Source organism: Rhinatrema bivittatum, chromosome 18 (genome assembly GCF_901001135.1).
Source record: "Rhinatrema bivittatum chromosome 18, aRhiBiv1.1, whole genome shotgun sequence".
NCBI classification, from domain to species: domain Eukaryota; kingdom Metazoa; phylum Chordata; class Amphibia; order Gymnophiona; family Rhinatrematidae; genus Rhinatrema; species Rhinatrema bivittatum.
The window spans coordinates 46,504,095-46,520,080 of record NC_042632.1 but is presented as its reverse complement, the minus strand read 5'-3'; the positions used below and the strand labels follow the sequence as shown (position 1 = coordinate 46,520,080).

The window sequence follows — 15,986 nt, the reverse complement described above, 5'->3', positions numbered from 1 at the left end:
ATATGTATTTTGTTAACCTATTCAAGCCTATTGTGTCTATCTTTCTGTGGGGGAAGAGGTATTAAATGTACATTAAGAGCTGTGTCCTCTTTGCTCGTGTCGTGTAAACATATCAAACTCCTGTGTTAGCGTGATTTTCCTCCATGGTTTGTGTCCTATAATTTGTTGCATGCCTTTCTTTCCAAATTAAAATGCCATATTTTGAAGCTTTGTTTTTATAATCGTATGTATTCACAGTTGGTTTTAATTTGTTGCATTGGCTCACCTTGTTTCTCATTTATTTTATGCAGGTACACAGTTGGGAAAGGTGTGACATCAGCTGAAGAATTCTCTTTGTACAAAATGAAACTACTCAAGGCTGACAACTGGCACACTTGCATTTAGTCGTCGGCTGAACTTTTTTTTGCAGCTTATTGTCTGACAGCTGCGCTTGCTGCGTTTTTAGCAACCCCTGCTCTTTTGGTTATAAAGAAGACTTCCTGGAGATTAGTGCCCAATGACGTCAATGGCCAGTTTGTTCTCTTTTACTAGCCCAGCTGTAAAGCGTTTACTGGGTTGGAAACAAGGAGATGAAGAGGAGAAATGGGCAGAAAAGGCAGTGGATGCCTTGGTTAAAAAACTGAAAAAGAAGAAAGGTGCAATGGAAGAGTTGGAGAAGGCTTTGAGCAGCCCTGGTCAGCCCAGCAAGTGTGTGACCATTCCTCGCTCCTTAGATGGCAGGCTCCAGGTCTCTCACAGAAAAGGCCTGCCGCATGTGATATACTGTCGTGTCTGGCGTTGGCCTGACCTGCAGAGTCATCATGAGCTAAAGCCATTAGATATGTGTGAATTTCCTTTTGGTTCAAAGCAAAAGGAAGTGTGCATTAATCCATACCACTACAAAAGGGTGGAGAGTCCAGGTAGGTTTCACAGTTGCAGCCGTTTGTTTGTTTGTTTTTCTTAGTTCCCTATTGAATACAATCTTGGGATGTTTTCCAATCCTGAAATCCTATGCAGTGGAGTCTGAAAATATACAGTTGACAATCTTAAGTCTCTCTCCATTCTTACTGTGTGCTGCTTAAGCTGAATATCGCTCTTGATGTCACTCCATTGTCAGTTGTTGCTTTTATTGCCCCTGTCTAGCCAATTTTTCTTTGTCTTCTGAGTCCTACTTATCTATCTACCTTTACTTCTGTGTGAGCCAAGAGTCAACTCTTCTGTCCTGCTTGTACATAACACAGTATAATCAGGTCCCAAGGTTTCTGGTTTTTTTATATTTATGCTAGGCTTGCATTCCATATCCCAAGGCTTTGGGTTTCTTATACTATATGTTTAGCATTTTAGGGAATGTGTTTTTTTTCTGCTAATTGCAAATGCTTTACTGTTAGATATACCAGATTTCTATCATAATCATGAAAGTACTTCAATTTTTTGTCCTGAAAATTACCTGTCCATTCTCTGTTGATGAGCAGGGCTGAATAGGCGATGTCGTCTGTTGTTGAATGGACTATCTCTAGCTCAGTAGAGTTTTAACCACAGAGCATGTGCAGAAGTTCCTGTGCTTGCTTTCTTGTGAGCCCCTTGGTCCTTTTTTTTTTTTTTTTTTTTTTTTGGTCCAAGCTTCCGCACAGATGTGTACCCCCTCTCGTTTTTTGGGGGGTTTTTTTTGTACCTTTATGTTTTTTTTCTGGTTTATTCCACTAAGTCATTCTGGAGTTGACTCGCTGCCTCGGCTACCCCTCTTTCTGGTAAGTGCTGCACTTGCAGCCCTCACCTTGGGACTCCCCATTTATCAATGGGTAATTCAGCCCTGCTTTTGTTGGTGGCGAAAAGCAAGTTTGCTGACCATAAATTGGGGTTCTCTGTAGACAGTTGGATGAATGTCATGCTTAATGCCTGCCTGCCTGCCTCCCTGGAGGTTTGACTACCTAGCTATAGCTAAGCTCTAAATTGAATGAGGGGTTTGAGGCAGCATGCATATAGGAACTCCTCTGCATACTCAGTAGGAAAAAATCTACTGAGATGGAGATGGGTCCGTTAGGTGTGATTCACATGCCAGGGCTAACTTATCCTGCTGTCTATGGAGAATCCTGTTTATAGTAAGCAAGCTTGCTTTGTATATATGCTCCATTTCCTTGGCTGACTTCACTTCTGATTGGATATATTTAGAGAGACTGCATTTTGTAGTATCTTTCCTAAAATTAAAGGAATGAGCCCATTTTTTTTTTATTTTGCTGCTTTTGACTTTTGGCAATACTCTTTGCAGTCTGAAAGTTAATTCTTCCCCCCCCCCACCCCCCCCCCAGTCTTGTTGCTTTGTGAAAATAGACTACATAACTTGCTATGTGTAGGGTCTGTCTAACAGTGGATAGCTGTTGGCCATGCCTACAAAAGTAGATAATGTTAGCTAACTTCAGTCTCTGAGAGCCACAAACATGCCAGGTTTTCAGGATATCCACAATGAACATGCATGAGATTTACATGTACAGCCTCCATTGTATGCAGATCTCTCTTGCGCATATTCATTGTGGATCCCCTGAAAACCTAAGTCTCTTTGTGGCTCTCGAGGACTGGAGTTGGCCACCCCTATACTATTGCATGATCGAATGCCTTCTTGAGAGAGAGCACTCTATGAGCTTTGCAGTCTACAAGCAGGATAATATATTTACACAACTGTTTGGCATGGCATGGACATGCTGGAAAGCTTATAGCCTCTCCAGGCAGGTGCATGAATTCCTGACCAGATGCTGCTGTGCAGGGTCCTCCTCACCCTTATTAAACAGTTCAAAGAAGCCAGCACCAAGGGGAGGTGGGGAGGTTTGTGTGGGTATTTACGCTGCTTCCTCAGAGGACAACTGAGAGTGCCTAGCTGATGGCCTTCCAGCAGAATGGGAAATAACTACAATGGCAGCAGTGGGCAGCAACATATTTTGGTTGGGGAATATTCCATTTTCATTTTTATAGGCTATTATTTGTAGGAAGGTGACAAAGTAATAAAAGCCCTGGAATATTTTGTGCATAGAGTTGGATTCTACCCCTCGGAGGCCTTTCAGGACAGACTTTCCAAACAGTATATGGATGTGAAATGTGCACCTGAAAAGTCATATTACAGCCTTGCGAACCTTCTCAATGGAAGCTGATGTTAGATGGGCTACCAGTTACCCTGGCTCTAATAAGGTCCTTGACATGGCCTTCCAGAGTTAGTCCTGCCTAGGGAGAATAGAAGGTGATGCAATCTGCTGTCCAATTATAAAAAAAATACATTTGGTGACAGCAATCCCAGGCTTGTTATGATCACAAGGAGCAAAGGGCTGGGTGGACCTTTTGAGGGGTTTGGCCCTGCCGGTAGAATAGAACCGTTCCCTTGCAGTTTGAATTGTGTAGGGCTGCTTCATCTCTGACTGTAGCCAAGGAAAAATATTAGTAGAATGTTTGGTTAAGGTGGAACTCTGACACCGCCTTAAGAACTTGGGTTGTGCTTAGCACCAGCCTGTTATGAAAGTTTATGTAAGGTGGATAAATAAGTAGGGCCTGGAGATCACCAACTCTGGGCCCAGTGTAATAAGACAGGAGTGCAAAAATGTGCATTTATATTTCAGTGCACATTTTCTTGATATGCTCACTTAACAGCATCATGAGGTTTTTTTTTTTTTTTTTAATCTAATAGTATGCAAATGCATGAGGAGTTAATGTGTGCAAACCTAAAACTGTGTGCTGAAATAATGAATGTGCATAAACCATAGTTTATGCTTATAAAACATGATTTATGTGCACACAGCATGGTTTTAGTGGCATAACCATGGCTTTCAGTGCTTCTCTCTCTCTCTGTTTTGCCATGTGAGTCTTCTCCATGTCTGCATTGCCTGCCCTGTGGAGTTTGATGTGCTGTGCATTTTTGTTAATGTTGGTTTGCCTTGGGCTTGAAAAAGATTGGGAAACACTGAGTTGAACAGTAGAATTTGGCGCCTGTGGCACCCTCAGCCATTACGCAATACGTGACACCACAAGCTGGATAGCCTCTGTGGATTGTTTTGTGTATTTTTTTTATTTGAAAACATAACACTTATTTTATAATTTATAGTAGACACATGTGTGATCCTAGTCCCAAAAGTGTGACAGTTATGTCTGTAGGGATGTGACCTTAAACCTCTACCCAACTAATTAGTCATCTCTACTTTAAGAAGTAGGATTGTGTGCATTTAAGCCATGATGTCATCTATGATCCATCATGGGTATAAAGTAGTGGTTTTCAAACTTTTTTTTTTTCCTCTTGATTCAGTGGAAGAAAAACACTGCTCATGTAGATGAAGCTAGCTGTAACTGTTTCATGTCAACTAATAACAAATTAAATTTTGAGGTTACTTGTAAACTATTTTAAACAATATAAATTTTAAATATAATTTAAAAAAACAATTAGGTTGTTTCACTGGTCTCTTATGTGATGTTGGGCCTGCCTGTTTTGTGATCTCTTTTCAGTCTTGATCAAAAGATACAAGTGCTGTCCCCTGTATTAGGTCTGCTCTTCTGTCACCTTCCCCCCTCTCTCTTGTTCCTTCGCAATGCTCCCTCACTCTTATCCCCCCAGCCCACTCTGCTCATTGCTCACATTTCACCTCTTCCCTCTTTTCAACTTTTAGTTTCCCCTCCCACAGATACTTCTTTTCTCACTCTATTCCCCCCACCACCACAATCCCACACTCTCTAACCCTCTTCCTCCCTTCCAGTCTGTCCCTTGCTCACTCAGATAATATACCATCTGGCTCTGTTCTCCTGCAAGGCCAGTTCACAGCAATGTGCTGCCCATACTCCTAAACGCCACGAGAATAGTGTGGGAGTATGGATCCCGTACTACTGAAGCTTCTGCAGAGATCCTCCAGCCACTGCCACTTATTCCCTGCAGTTATCCTCTCTCTTCCCCACTGTCCGTCTCCTCCAGCTAACGTGATCCTCGCATGCGCTAGGACAAAGTCTGTGTTCACAACTTGAACGGGTAAATGTGAATCAGTTATTTTATTCTTTCGGATAATGCAAGGACTAAAGGGGCACTCCATGAAATTAGCAAGTGGCACATTTAAAACAAATTGGGGAGAATTCATTTTCACTGAATGCACAATTAAGCTCTGCTATTCATTGCCAGAGGATATGGTTAAGGGAGTTAGTGTAGCTGGGTTTAAAAAAGGTTTGGATAAGTTCCTGGAGGAGAAGTCCATAAACTATTAATCGATAGGGAATAGCCACTGCTTGTTGCTGTCATTAGTAGCATGGGATCTGTTTAATGTTTGGGTACTTGTCAGGTATTTGTGACTTGGATTGGCCACTGTTGGAAACAGGGCACCGATTTTGATGACCAAGTATGGCAGTTCTTATTAGTGGGACTTGTGAATACAGGTTTAGTCCCTGTGCTCCCTGAAGTTGGCGGATCATGTTGCTGGGAGGGAGGTCCTGTGTTCACAGGCAATGTAACACTGCATGAAACACAAAACGGGGCTACGACCTTGGTTGCAACCTAGAGTTTGAAAAGCCATTGGTGTAAAGGGTAAGACTTGTAGGGGGATGTGTTCCTCTTTGTGTGGCTTTTACTGAGGATTTTCAGCTTAACAGTTATCAAAATACCTTCAATTAAGTAATTTTTGAATGTGTCAAAACATTTAATTTTAAAGGACATTAGTAGAAATATACAAACATAAAAATTAGCCATTTCAAAAGTCAGTTAAAGAAGTGCGTTTTGGCAAGTGGTGATTAAATTGTAAGTGTTCCTCATAGCTTTTATCAGTGGAAATATTGGATTCAATGAATCCTATTTTTATTTTTTTGCTTCTATAGAATTATAGGATTTTTTTTTTTTATATTAATATAGTCTAGGTCCTAATTTAGTTTAATGGTAAAGCAGACATACCCATTCCACTACATTGTGATGCACCGCAAAACCCTGCCAAAAATACACTCAGAACCTTTGCAGCAAAGCTTTCACACCATAATGGCACTAACAGACAGGACTTGTGCAGCAACAACCCTTCCTGTGAAACGCCAGCACTGCAAATATAATAAGGGGCCCTAGAACTTCAGTACCCCTCCTACTGGGAGAACAGAGCAAGCTGAATTACAGAGCCATTCACCGAAACTAAACTCTTAACAAAATCTTCACATCTGTGTCACATACAGAGCATGGGCATTTGCTCACCAAATACACAGCAACACAAATTTAGAAATAGAAATGTGCAGAGAGAAATGGAGCTGGAAACCCCAAGAAGCACACCTGAGAACATTTTGAGATCTGGTCACCCTGAGACTCTGGTGGATTAGTGGGGGGGGGGCAGGGAAATTCAACATTCTCTCTTTCCCAACCCCAGAACTTCTCCTCCATGCCTAGGTGTAGCTCCAGACCTCTTCTCACCCCCCGCTACCTAGTCAGGACTCCAGCACTTTTACCCTTCGCCCATTCAAGGCTGAATCCAGCACTCTCCTCCTTCTCTTTTTACCATGTCTTACTGTACCAGGTCGCTGTCTGCCCCAGCAGTCTTCTCCATATAATCCATCCCCAGGACAGATCGCACTTCTCCACATTGCTTACACCTTGCCTCTACCAATGCTCCATTTGTCTGCCTCCTCTCCTCCCCACTAGCAGGTTCACACCTTGGGAGGGGCACATCCTACGGAATTGCCAGCTGGTTAGGTTTAAAGTTTCTAGAGGTAGTGGTGGCATAGAGCAGCAGTAGTGAATTGGGTTCCTGCTCTTCCACTGCTTTGCTATTCTTTTGTGTACAGCCGCAGTGCTGCCACTGCCGGGGAGGGGGGGGGGGGAGCACCTCCAGATGAGGAGCCACAGAATTGAATGGTGATGCTGTATTAATTTTAAACCGTGCACTCTATTCATCCCTTGCTGCAAATCGTATTGTGGTGATATATGTTCAAACAGAAATGTACTCATGTAAAACAGTGAAACCCAGTGATATGGTGGTGAAAACACAACCAAAATCTTAATATAATTATTAAAGAAAAACTAATAGTGGGTTAAGGAAAATGAGATGGGGTATTTTTTTGACAAGAACAGCACACTGTGACATGCAAGAAATCATGGATAGGTTGTATGTTCTGTGCCATCTTATATAAATAGCCGTGATTTGAAAGCACCAGAATAGCTGTAGCCATGCTTTCAGCAGGGCTAATTGTGGTATTAACGAGTAGAAATAGCAGCTATTTCTATCTTGCTGCTTACTTAGTACTAAAACACAAAGTTGAAAGCAGTAGGTTCTTTCCATAATTATTTGGCAAAGGATTTTCTTATTGATTGATAAAAGCAGTGTTTTCTACAAAAAAAAAGAGTATTTTACCGATTTTACATCTGCCCTCTAGCAACTGAAGCATTTTAACTGTTTAATAATTCTTGTGTTTTATATTGAGTTCTTTTCCTAATCATGTTTGGGGGTTTTTGTTTTTTTGTTTCTCTTACAGTTTTGCCACCAGTACTAGTTCCCAGGCACAGTGAATTTAATCCCCAACACAGTCTTCTGGTTCAGTTCAGAAACTTAAGCCACAATGAGCCACATATGCCGCATAATGCCACATTTCCAGAATCTTTTCTACAGCCTAATAGCACCCCGTTTCCCATTTCACCAAACAGCCCCTATCCACCATCCCCTGCCAGTAGTACTTACCCCAGCTCTCCTGCCAGTTCTGGACCAGCTAGTCCATTTCAGCTGCCAGGTAAGAAACATGAAGTATTAGTGTGTGTCTGTAATTGTGTTTCTTTACCAGCTCTTCCGTGATAGAACTGCCATTAACATGCCAGCCAATTGCAGCGATCAAAATGTTTTCTCCATCGACAAGCAGGGCTGAATTAGCTGTGATACATGGTGATGTCATCAGATGGTACCAAATGGACTCTGTTCTACAAGCTCCTGCGTGGGCACTACCTTGTGAACCCCTCATTTTCATCAAAGCTCTTGCATGGATATGTACCCCGTTGAGGGTTGGGTTTTTTTTGTATCTTAAGTATCTTGAGTTGCCTCGCTGCCTGAGCAGTCCCTCAACAGCATTTTTCAATGCTACCCAAAAAAAAGCAAAGAAGTTATCATGTCTAGCTCTATGAAGCCTGCCCTCAGAGGCTTCAGATATTGCATTTGTAGCTGGAAGATGTCTATAATCAACCAAGGACCATGATGTTTATCAGTGTCTGGAGCCAGACCATGGCATAGCTAATTGTTATGATTGCAGCTGGATGTCATTGAGGCTGCAGAGGAACAGGACCTGGAAGATGGAGAAGCTCCACAAGTTGGTGAAAAGCAAGTGTCATTCCTCAGAGCAGTGCCGCATCTGGCTTCATCCATGGTGAATTGAATAGGAACTCCTTAAGCAGAGCTCTCTCAAGTGCTGGTTCCCAGGTCCACTGCTGTGCTGGGGGTCGAGCAAAGCACATAAGCACCAGGAGCAAGAGTCTGTATGCAGCCCTGTAGGGCTCATCAATGCATAAGAATAAAGAAGCACCATGCATCAGAGCTGGCTGTGCAGTTGACGCAGCCAAAACAGAGGAGAGGTTCTAGCCCATCTAGCCCTGGATTCACTGCTGCATCAAGACATGGTGCTGTCACCGGGCATCGGGCCTTGATTCAGCCTATACAAATATTCACTCAGTTGATGCATGCATCATCGGATCCTTCCATGTTCTGGGCCTGGCACAATTGGAGCATCGTTTTCCAGCTTCATCAATGTATTCAATGCATTTGAAACAGGAACACTCAGCAAGAGACCCAGAAGGCCTCCTGCCATCTTGAGAGCTATATTCTCATTTAGGCTCCTTGAGCAAGAACTTTGCCTGAAGATGCCAGATCTAGTAATACACGGTGGTGCTATGGATTCATCTGTTAATCCAAGAGTGGAACCCCCATCAGAGTCCAGCGAGAACCTCTTAGGAAGCTGAACCCAAACTGGTCTTGGAAGATGTCTGTTTCCCAGCTCCTGGTGAAGACTTTCTTTGCCTTGCTGGCACCTTTCAACCTCTCCTGTCCAAAATTTAGTTTGTCATCTCAAGGGGAGTTCCTCTTGTCTCCATGCTGCAGGAGCTCTCCATTAGAAGTCCCAGGAGTGGGATCTAGTCCACCATTCCTCGCTGTGGAAGCAGCTCAAGAATCCACCATCAGGAGTATACCCCAGGAATATTCCCCTCTGGGATGACCAAGGTGCCTGCCCCAGTCGTCATCTTCACCATTGGAAGCCCATGGGTCTGAATGGTTTATTCAGAATGGTTTGGCCCATGGGTCTGAATGGTTTATTCAGAATAGTTTGGCCTCTTACTTGATACAACTGAGCACTTCTTGCCATTAAAAGATCTCTCCTATTTCAAGTTCTTAGGTAAGCTACGCAAGACGTTAGGAGTCAACATCCACAAGAACAAAGACTCCCCCCACTCCGAAGTCTTGATTTCCTGCAGGTCCTGGAAACTCCATCTGAGCATGCAGCAATCCTGGACCATTCGATCCTATGGGATGTACAAATAAGAATGTGGGAGAATCTGGCATCCTGTCCTCCAGTATCCAGAAACCTGGACTTTTATATAGTGAGCTCAGCAAAGCCTGAGGTTTGGGGTAGTCTAGCTAGTGCACCAGTCAATGGTAGTGAAATTGCCACTGAAACTGGTGAAGAAGACTAAGATTTTCTCCATCATTCCATCAGGCAAGGACCCTACATTGTCTGGGAAGAAGGTTTTTCAGAGCTTGTTGCTTTAACGTTGATATCATGGCCCACCAATTCTCCATGGTGCAATATTTACATGATTGGGACGAGAAGTTGAAGCCCTGGATGAAGAATGGGTTGACTATCAGCAAGCTCTTTAGGATGCAGAGGAGTGTGAGCATTGTCATCTCTGCTTCATGCACAAATCATTTGATACAGTGGCCATTAGAGCTTGCCGAATGGCTTGGGTGAAAACCAGTAGCTGCATGAGCACATTTATGACAAGTTGGCTAATGTGGTCTGCTCAGGTGAGAACTTCTTCAGAGGTAAGCTCAGAGAAAAGGTTACCGAAATTAAGGAGAAGCATGTTGCCATCCAGTCCCTCTCAATGGGATCTTATTTGTCTTGACTGAGGGGCTCCTGAGGCAGTGGCCCCACCTGAACTCCTGTGCAAAAACTATGAATTAGGACAGAAGGATCTGTTCAGCTCTGTCGAATGTTGTCGCCATGTCTCATGGTTAATTCATCCTGCTAAGAGAGCCCTGTTTTCGGTAAGCAAAGTTGCTTTACTTGGGAAAATGTTTACCCATGCATTTTGATTATTGCACCCCCCCCCAGTACAGATATCAGAAAGCATGCATACTTTTACCTGCATAAAATCAGGGGAATGTTTGTTCATGTGGAGTTTGCATTTTTTAAATCTTCATTGTGCTTCATGGCACATACTTTTACACCTGGTCCCACAGAGATGCTAAGTACATGGGTGCTGTATATCCATATTCACACCAGCACTCATTTTCAGAGGGATTTTCCTTTGAAAATGAGTTTGCAGCCCCATGAGCAGTATCCTTATTGTCCCATAAATGTATAACTTATAGCTGAGAGAAATCTGTCTCTCAGCTATCAGAATATACTATTCCAAGTCTGTTGTGATCCATTTCAGGATAATGTAGCTAGAGTGATAGTTAATTTTCTCAAAATATACTATTTTTTTACATTATGGTATGTAACTGAATGATCAGTTTCTATGGCTTGCAGAAAAGATTTAAAAATTGCTTTGAGTCTTTAGAACCTTTTATAGTATCAATGATACTGCTACATCTCAAGAACACGATTTCTGACTATTTACAAGAGTAATGCAAATGATTACAGAGATTTTTGTTTAGTAGTTTATGTAAAATGTTTTACCCCCTTCAGTTGTGTGTGTAAATTTAAACCTGTTTCATTGGTAATAGATGACTGTTGTTCATATTAAAGATATGTTGGTAAGCTATCAGCATTTGTGCCTATCAAAAACGACAGGGGAAAATGTCCTCTGTCCTCAGCCTCTGTCCCTCAATCTGCCTCTCTCCCTCCACATTTGTTTCCACGCTGGATATGAATGCATGCACGGATCTGCAGAATAAATACTTTTGACAATAGGCCAAATTATTCCCCAAGGTATGTATGCTGTAGACCTGCAACGTGTGTAATTTGTGCACTGTTCCTGGTCTGGAACCATGGGAAATGCCCAAATTTCCCTCCAGTTTCTCCCTTTGATTTCCATTCCCATGGGCACTTCTGGGTGGGAAAAGATGAGGTAAGTCTAGGGACTCCCAAATCAGTAACTAGATGCCCTATAAACTCATCTGAAATAGGTCTCTCTAATGCACAAACCTAGCAAATCAGGATCAGAATCTGTTTTGTATTCTACTGTAAACCACATCTGATTTGAATCACCTCCTCCTCTTAGCTGATAATACATTTTGGCTAGGTAATTATTTTTCAGCTGTTGGTTCCACCACCCCCCCCCCCCCTTCCATTTCTCCACTTCTAGAATAAAAAATAAATCTAGATAGGACTGGGGCACTTCACTGTAGCTCTGCACTCAACTCTTCTTGGGTACTTGCCAGGTTCTTATGGCCTGGTTTGGCCACTGTTGGAAACAGGATGCTGGGCTTGATGGACCCTTGGTCTGACCCAGTATGGCATTTTCTTATGTTCTTATGTTTTGACAATATTGAAAGTGGGGTCTTCATTAGCAGTCACATCATCTAAATTCTCATCGGTAAGAAAGTAGTTTTCAGCAATATTTTTCTACTTGTCCTGCAATAGCCTTTTTCATTGGTCATCCTAAACCAAATTTTGCATTTTCATTTTTGTCCATTGTATGATCACTGTAGCCCAACTTGTTATAGGTGATAGAGCAGATTACAACTGTTTTGAATTCTATTGAAAAATTGAGTGCTACCAAATTTTAGAAGCAAGTGACTGATACAAGTGTTTACTCAGATCTCCTGTTTAACAATCCTTTGGGAATAGCTTCATTATGGTTTCTAAAGTTAGAAGAGCCTCTTCATATTTTATAAAATATGTATAGTTGATACAATTAGCCGAAGTTGGGTTTAATCTTGATACATTCTTGTGTGTGAAAATGCATCTGAGGTTTAGCTAGAACATACCGGTTTTTCCATGATGTTTTCTTTTTGTGTGTACTAACTGTGGTAGTGATATTCAGGCTTTGGATGGTCATTATTTGAAGCTTGTGAATGATGTTTTATCGTTTTTTTCCTTAGCTGATACGCCACCTCCAGCTTATATGCCTCCAGAAGATCAGATAGGACAAGACAATTCACAGTCTATGGATACAAGCAATATGATTCCTCCAATTTTGCCAACTGTGTCTAGTAGAGGTAAGAAAGTCTCAGTTTTTTGAAGATGAGTCCATTTCTATGTGTTACTTTGTTTACCATGTTTTATCCATTTATAGTGCGCCTTTTGGCACTTCATAGTGCGCATTAAGGGGTCTATTTATTTAAAAACCAAAAATACTGTTTTTCTGTGGTTCCTCCTACCTAGTATCATCACAATTCAAGTAGGAGGGACCACAGAAGGCAGCATCCTGAAAAAATAAAAAGGCTTGATGTTTAAAAAAAAAAAAAAAAATTCTAGACACAATATACATGCTTCAGACCGTGTATATCGTGCATGATTATTATGCCGGTAAATTAATTCGCTCTCTCTTGTCCCCTCTCACCTACCACATAGTTCACCTGCACACTCTGCTACCACATATCAATTGCATATCCTACACTTGATAGTATTTTCTTATCCTTGGACAGGCTTTTACTACTAATAGTTATAAGAAATACTCAACGGTAGTTTAACACATTTCACCACCACTGTTTGCAGTTGGATGATTGATTGTGCTGTGTCTGTATTCATTGAAAATATTTTGAGAACCTGATTACCGAGTTAACAACATTTTGAAATAACACATTCAACTCGTTTGATATGTTCACAGATGTTCAACCTGTTGCTTATGAAGAGCCCAAGCACTGGTGCTCCATCGTATACTACGAATTAAACAATCGTGTCGGCGAGGCCTTTCATGCGTCTTCAACTAGTGTTCTAGTAGATGGATTCACTGATCCTTCTAACAATAAGAATCGATTCTGTTTAGGTTTGCTGTCCAATGTCAACCGCAACTCAACCATTGAAAATACTAGGCGACATATTGGGAAAGGTAATCTTTGAAACTTTTGTCCTTGTATATAAGTACACGGTATTTGAAGTAAGGTCATGCACTTTATGAAATGCTCATCGTACCAGAAATTTTAGTGTAACAAAGTTATTTATTAGGTATCATTTGGATGCTAGGCATAGTAAAACAGCCCTCAATAAGATCTCAAGCATTGTTGGTTTGTTTCCCTGGAAAACAAATTTATAGGCCCCAAAATTATGATAGCAAAACTCAGCGGTGGTATTCTTCTTTGCTGTTTATTTTCTTCTTTATCCCATTCATTTGTATCTTAATTTGCCAACTTGTTCCCATTTTGTTATTCATTTATGACAAATTTTGCTTCCTCTCAAAACACGAAGATCAAAATTTTTACTTTCTTGAGTCCCCTGCAATCTGTATGGGTTTCAGAGCGGTGCGTCTGCACAGTGTGTTATAAAGAGAACTAATGATTTCAAAGATCAGATCAGAGGTGTGCATTTTGGATCTTAAAACTAGAATTCTGGTTTGTTTGGGGTTTTTTTGCTTTTTAGAGTAAGTGTATATCGGGGTTATTTGATGCAATTCTGTGGAATTATTTTTATGTTCACTTAGGGACCAAATTATGATTCATATTAGAAACCAAGTTTTTGGGAAATGTATGCACAATCTTCCTTACTGAAGGAGAGGAGGTCAAAACGTAGGATTCATAGAGCATGAGTTTAAAGTCCTGTTCTTCCATTGACTTTTTATATTACTACTTTTTTTTTTTTTTTTATTTTATCTTCATGAGTGCATTATTTTTTCCTAATTGGTTAATAATCACAAGGGTTTTAGTTTGCTGTCTCCTGTTTGGGAACAGACAGGCAAACCATTACTAGTTTTGTAGGTGACTGTAACATAACATTAAAATTGACGTCATAAGTCATCTGGTCCACAAATTCCTATCCTCATAACAAAGATGTCTATCCCAACTACTAGGCATAAAAGTTTGAGAACTTGTAGGTTCTCTCTTCTTATCCAAGCCAGTTTTTTGTTGTCTTCCTTTGCGGTTCTCCGCCATCCCGCGCAGGTGAGCTTACAAGTTTCCTTTCGCAAACCAGCAAGCAGCCCCTCCTTTCTCCCCAACAGGCTTTACAGTAATCTAGTTATCACTTTTTGAGTATTTTAATTACATGTGGATTGGGATTCAGTTACGTTCATACTAAAGCACTTTTAAACTTGTCAGAATTATGTGGAGGTTTTTCTGACAGCTGATTAGGTTATATATAACAGTATATTTTGACAGCATTGCAAATGACTGCTCTCGGAGGTCTTTTCCTCCATTTTTCATTAAGGGTTGAAATTAAAATAATGTACTCTAATGGATATTTACATGTTTTAGTGAGGTATTTATGCTTTTGGCTGTTGACTTTTCCTCATTTTCTCCTCCTATCTGTATTTGATTTTACAATAATCTAAATGGCTTTCAAAACTAGTGAAAATGTTGCACGAGCATCTGATCTTCTGGGTTCGCACAGCTGGTACTGACCCGGTTTGGTTTCTGAGGGGAGTTGTGGCCTACTGGTTCCAACTCAGCAAATCCCACGGTCAGCTGTGTCACTAGATTGTGTCGTCTTTATTCACGCCTTCTGTTTTCCTATCGCGTTGTTTCACAGCACCTAGCAAACACCAGCTTGCTGCCAACAACCCAGTTGGTTTCTGGGATGCCGTAGCATGCCGGTTCTAACTTGGCTACCCCGTTACTTGCAGGATTGCTAAGTGGTGCCCATTGTTTTCCTTATTGTTTCTGCTTTTGAAGTGAAAGATGGGTTGCTTGCTATCCTCTACAGTAATGTTTATCTCAAGTATGCTCGAATTGTGTCACAGTTCTGTTACCTGAATTGGTAGATTATTTCAGAGTTTTCGTAGTTTCTCTGAACTCTTCTCCTCCCGGCTTGGTATCGTGATTTCTTGTCCTTGCAATTCCTTATCTGTGTAAAACTTCCCCATCTTGTAATTTATTGTATGGAATAAATGAAATTGTGCTTCAAGTTTGTTTGTTTTTTTTTTTTTCTTTTACTTGCCGTTCTCTGCTTTTTTTTCTTTTGCTGCTCTCACAGTAACCATATTTCCTTGAAATGTATACTAATAATGAAGTCCTTTCTTGCTGGAATAGTAAAATAGTGTAGTTGCTGTTAAGTTGCAGGTGATAACTTTTTATTGTACTAAATATGTTAGTGAAAGGCTTTCAAGAGTTATGCTCCCTTCATCAGGGGACAATCAGTAATACAATAAAAGGATATTACTTATACCTTTTTTTTTTTTTTGTATTTCTAGTATACTGGAAGCCAAAGAGCTTGTCCTTTGCAAGAGGGGGGAATATTTAAAAAATAAAATAAAATTTAGAAGCATGGTGATGTGTAGTCTATGATCACGAGCTTTTTCATTTTTATAGGAAAATCCTGTTTTGATTTAATAGAATGAACTGAACAGCTTATTTTGCTAAACTTTTTGAAAATATAAATAATGCCAGAGTAGAACTTTGTTAGCTTCATCCTTTGCCTGCTTCAAAGAGAAACCATGGTAACTAATATTAGTACAGAGAAAGCAACATCCTCCAGCTCTTAAAAATAACACCAGTGAGTTTACATTTTTAGTGTGTGTGGATGCAGTTCTGCCAGGTGCTCTTCCCACCAAATAGTCTACGTTTAAAATCAAGGCTTTTCTGAAGCTGATTTATTTATTAACCTGATCAGAAGTGTGCATTGCTTTTTAGCACAGTTAAATGCTTAATGACAAATATTAGGGTGCTTGATTTTGATTCATATTCCACAGATTACTCTAGGCGTTTATCTGTCCATAGTAATTCATCAATAGT

At 40.8% G+C, this 15,986-nt stretch overlaps 1 protein-coding gene across 4 annotated transcripts in view; it reads left to right on the top strand.

Moving 5' to 3' along the window:
- SMAD5 (SMAD family member 5) overlaps window positions 1-15,986 on the top strand; it is a 129,657-nt gene that overhangs the window by 19,018 nt on the left and 94,653 nt on the right. For all 4 annotated transcript variants that reach the window (XR_003853459.1, XM_029583926.1, XM_029583925.1 and 1 more), the window contains exons 2-5: window positions 291-899; window positions 7,432-7,683; window positions 12,204-12,320; window positions 12,932-13,153. Coding sequence is in view for 3 of the 4 variants with exons in the window: in XM_029583926.1 (XP_029439786.1) it covers window positions 497-899; window positions 7,432-7,683; window positions 12,204-12,320; window positions 12,932-13,153 (994 nt within the window). In the remaining variant the exon portion in view is untranslated. The remainder of the gene's footprint in view (window positions 1-290; window positions 900-7,431; window positions 7,684-12,203; window positions 12,321-12,931; window positions 13,154-15,986) is intronic.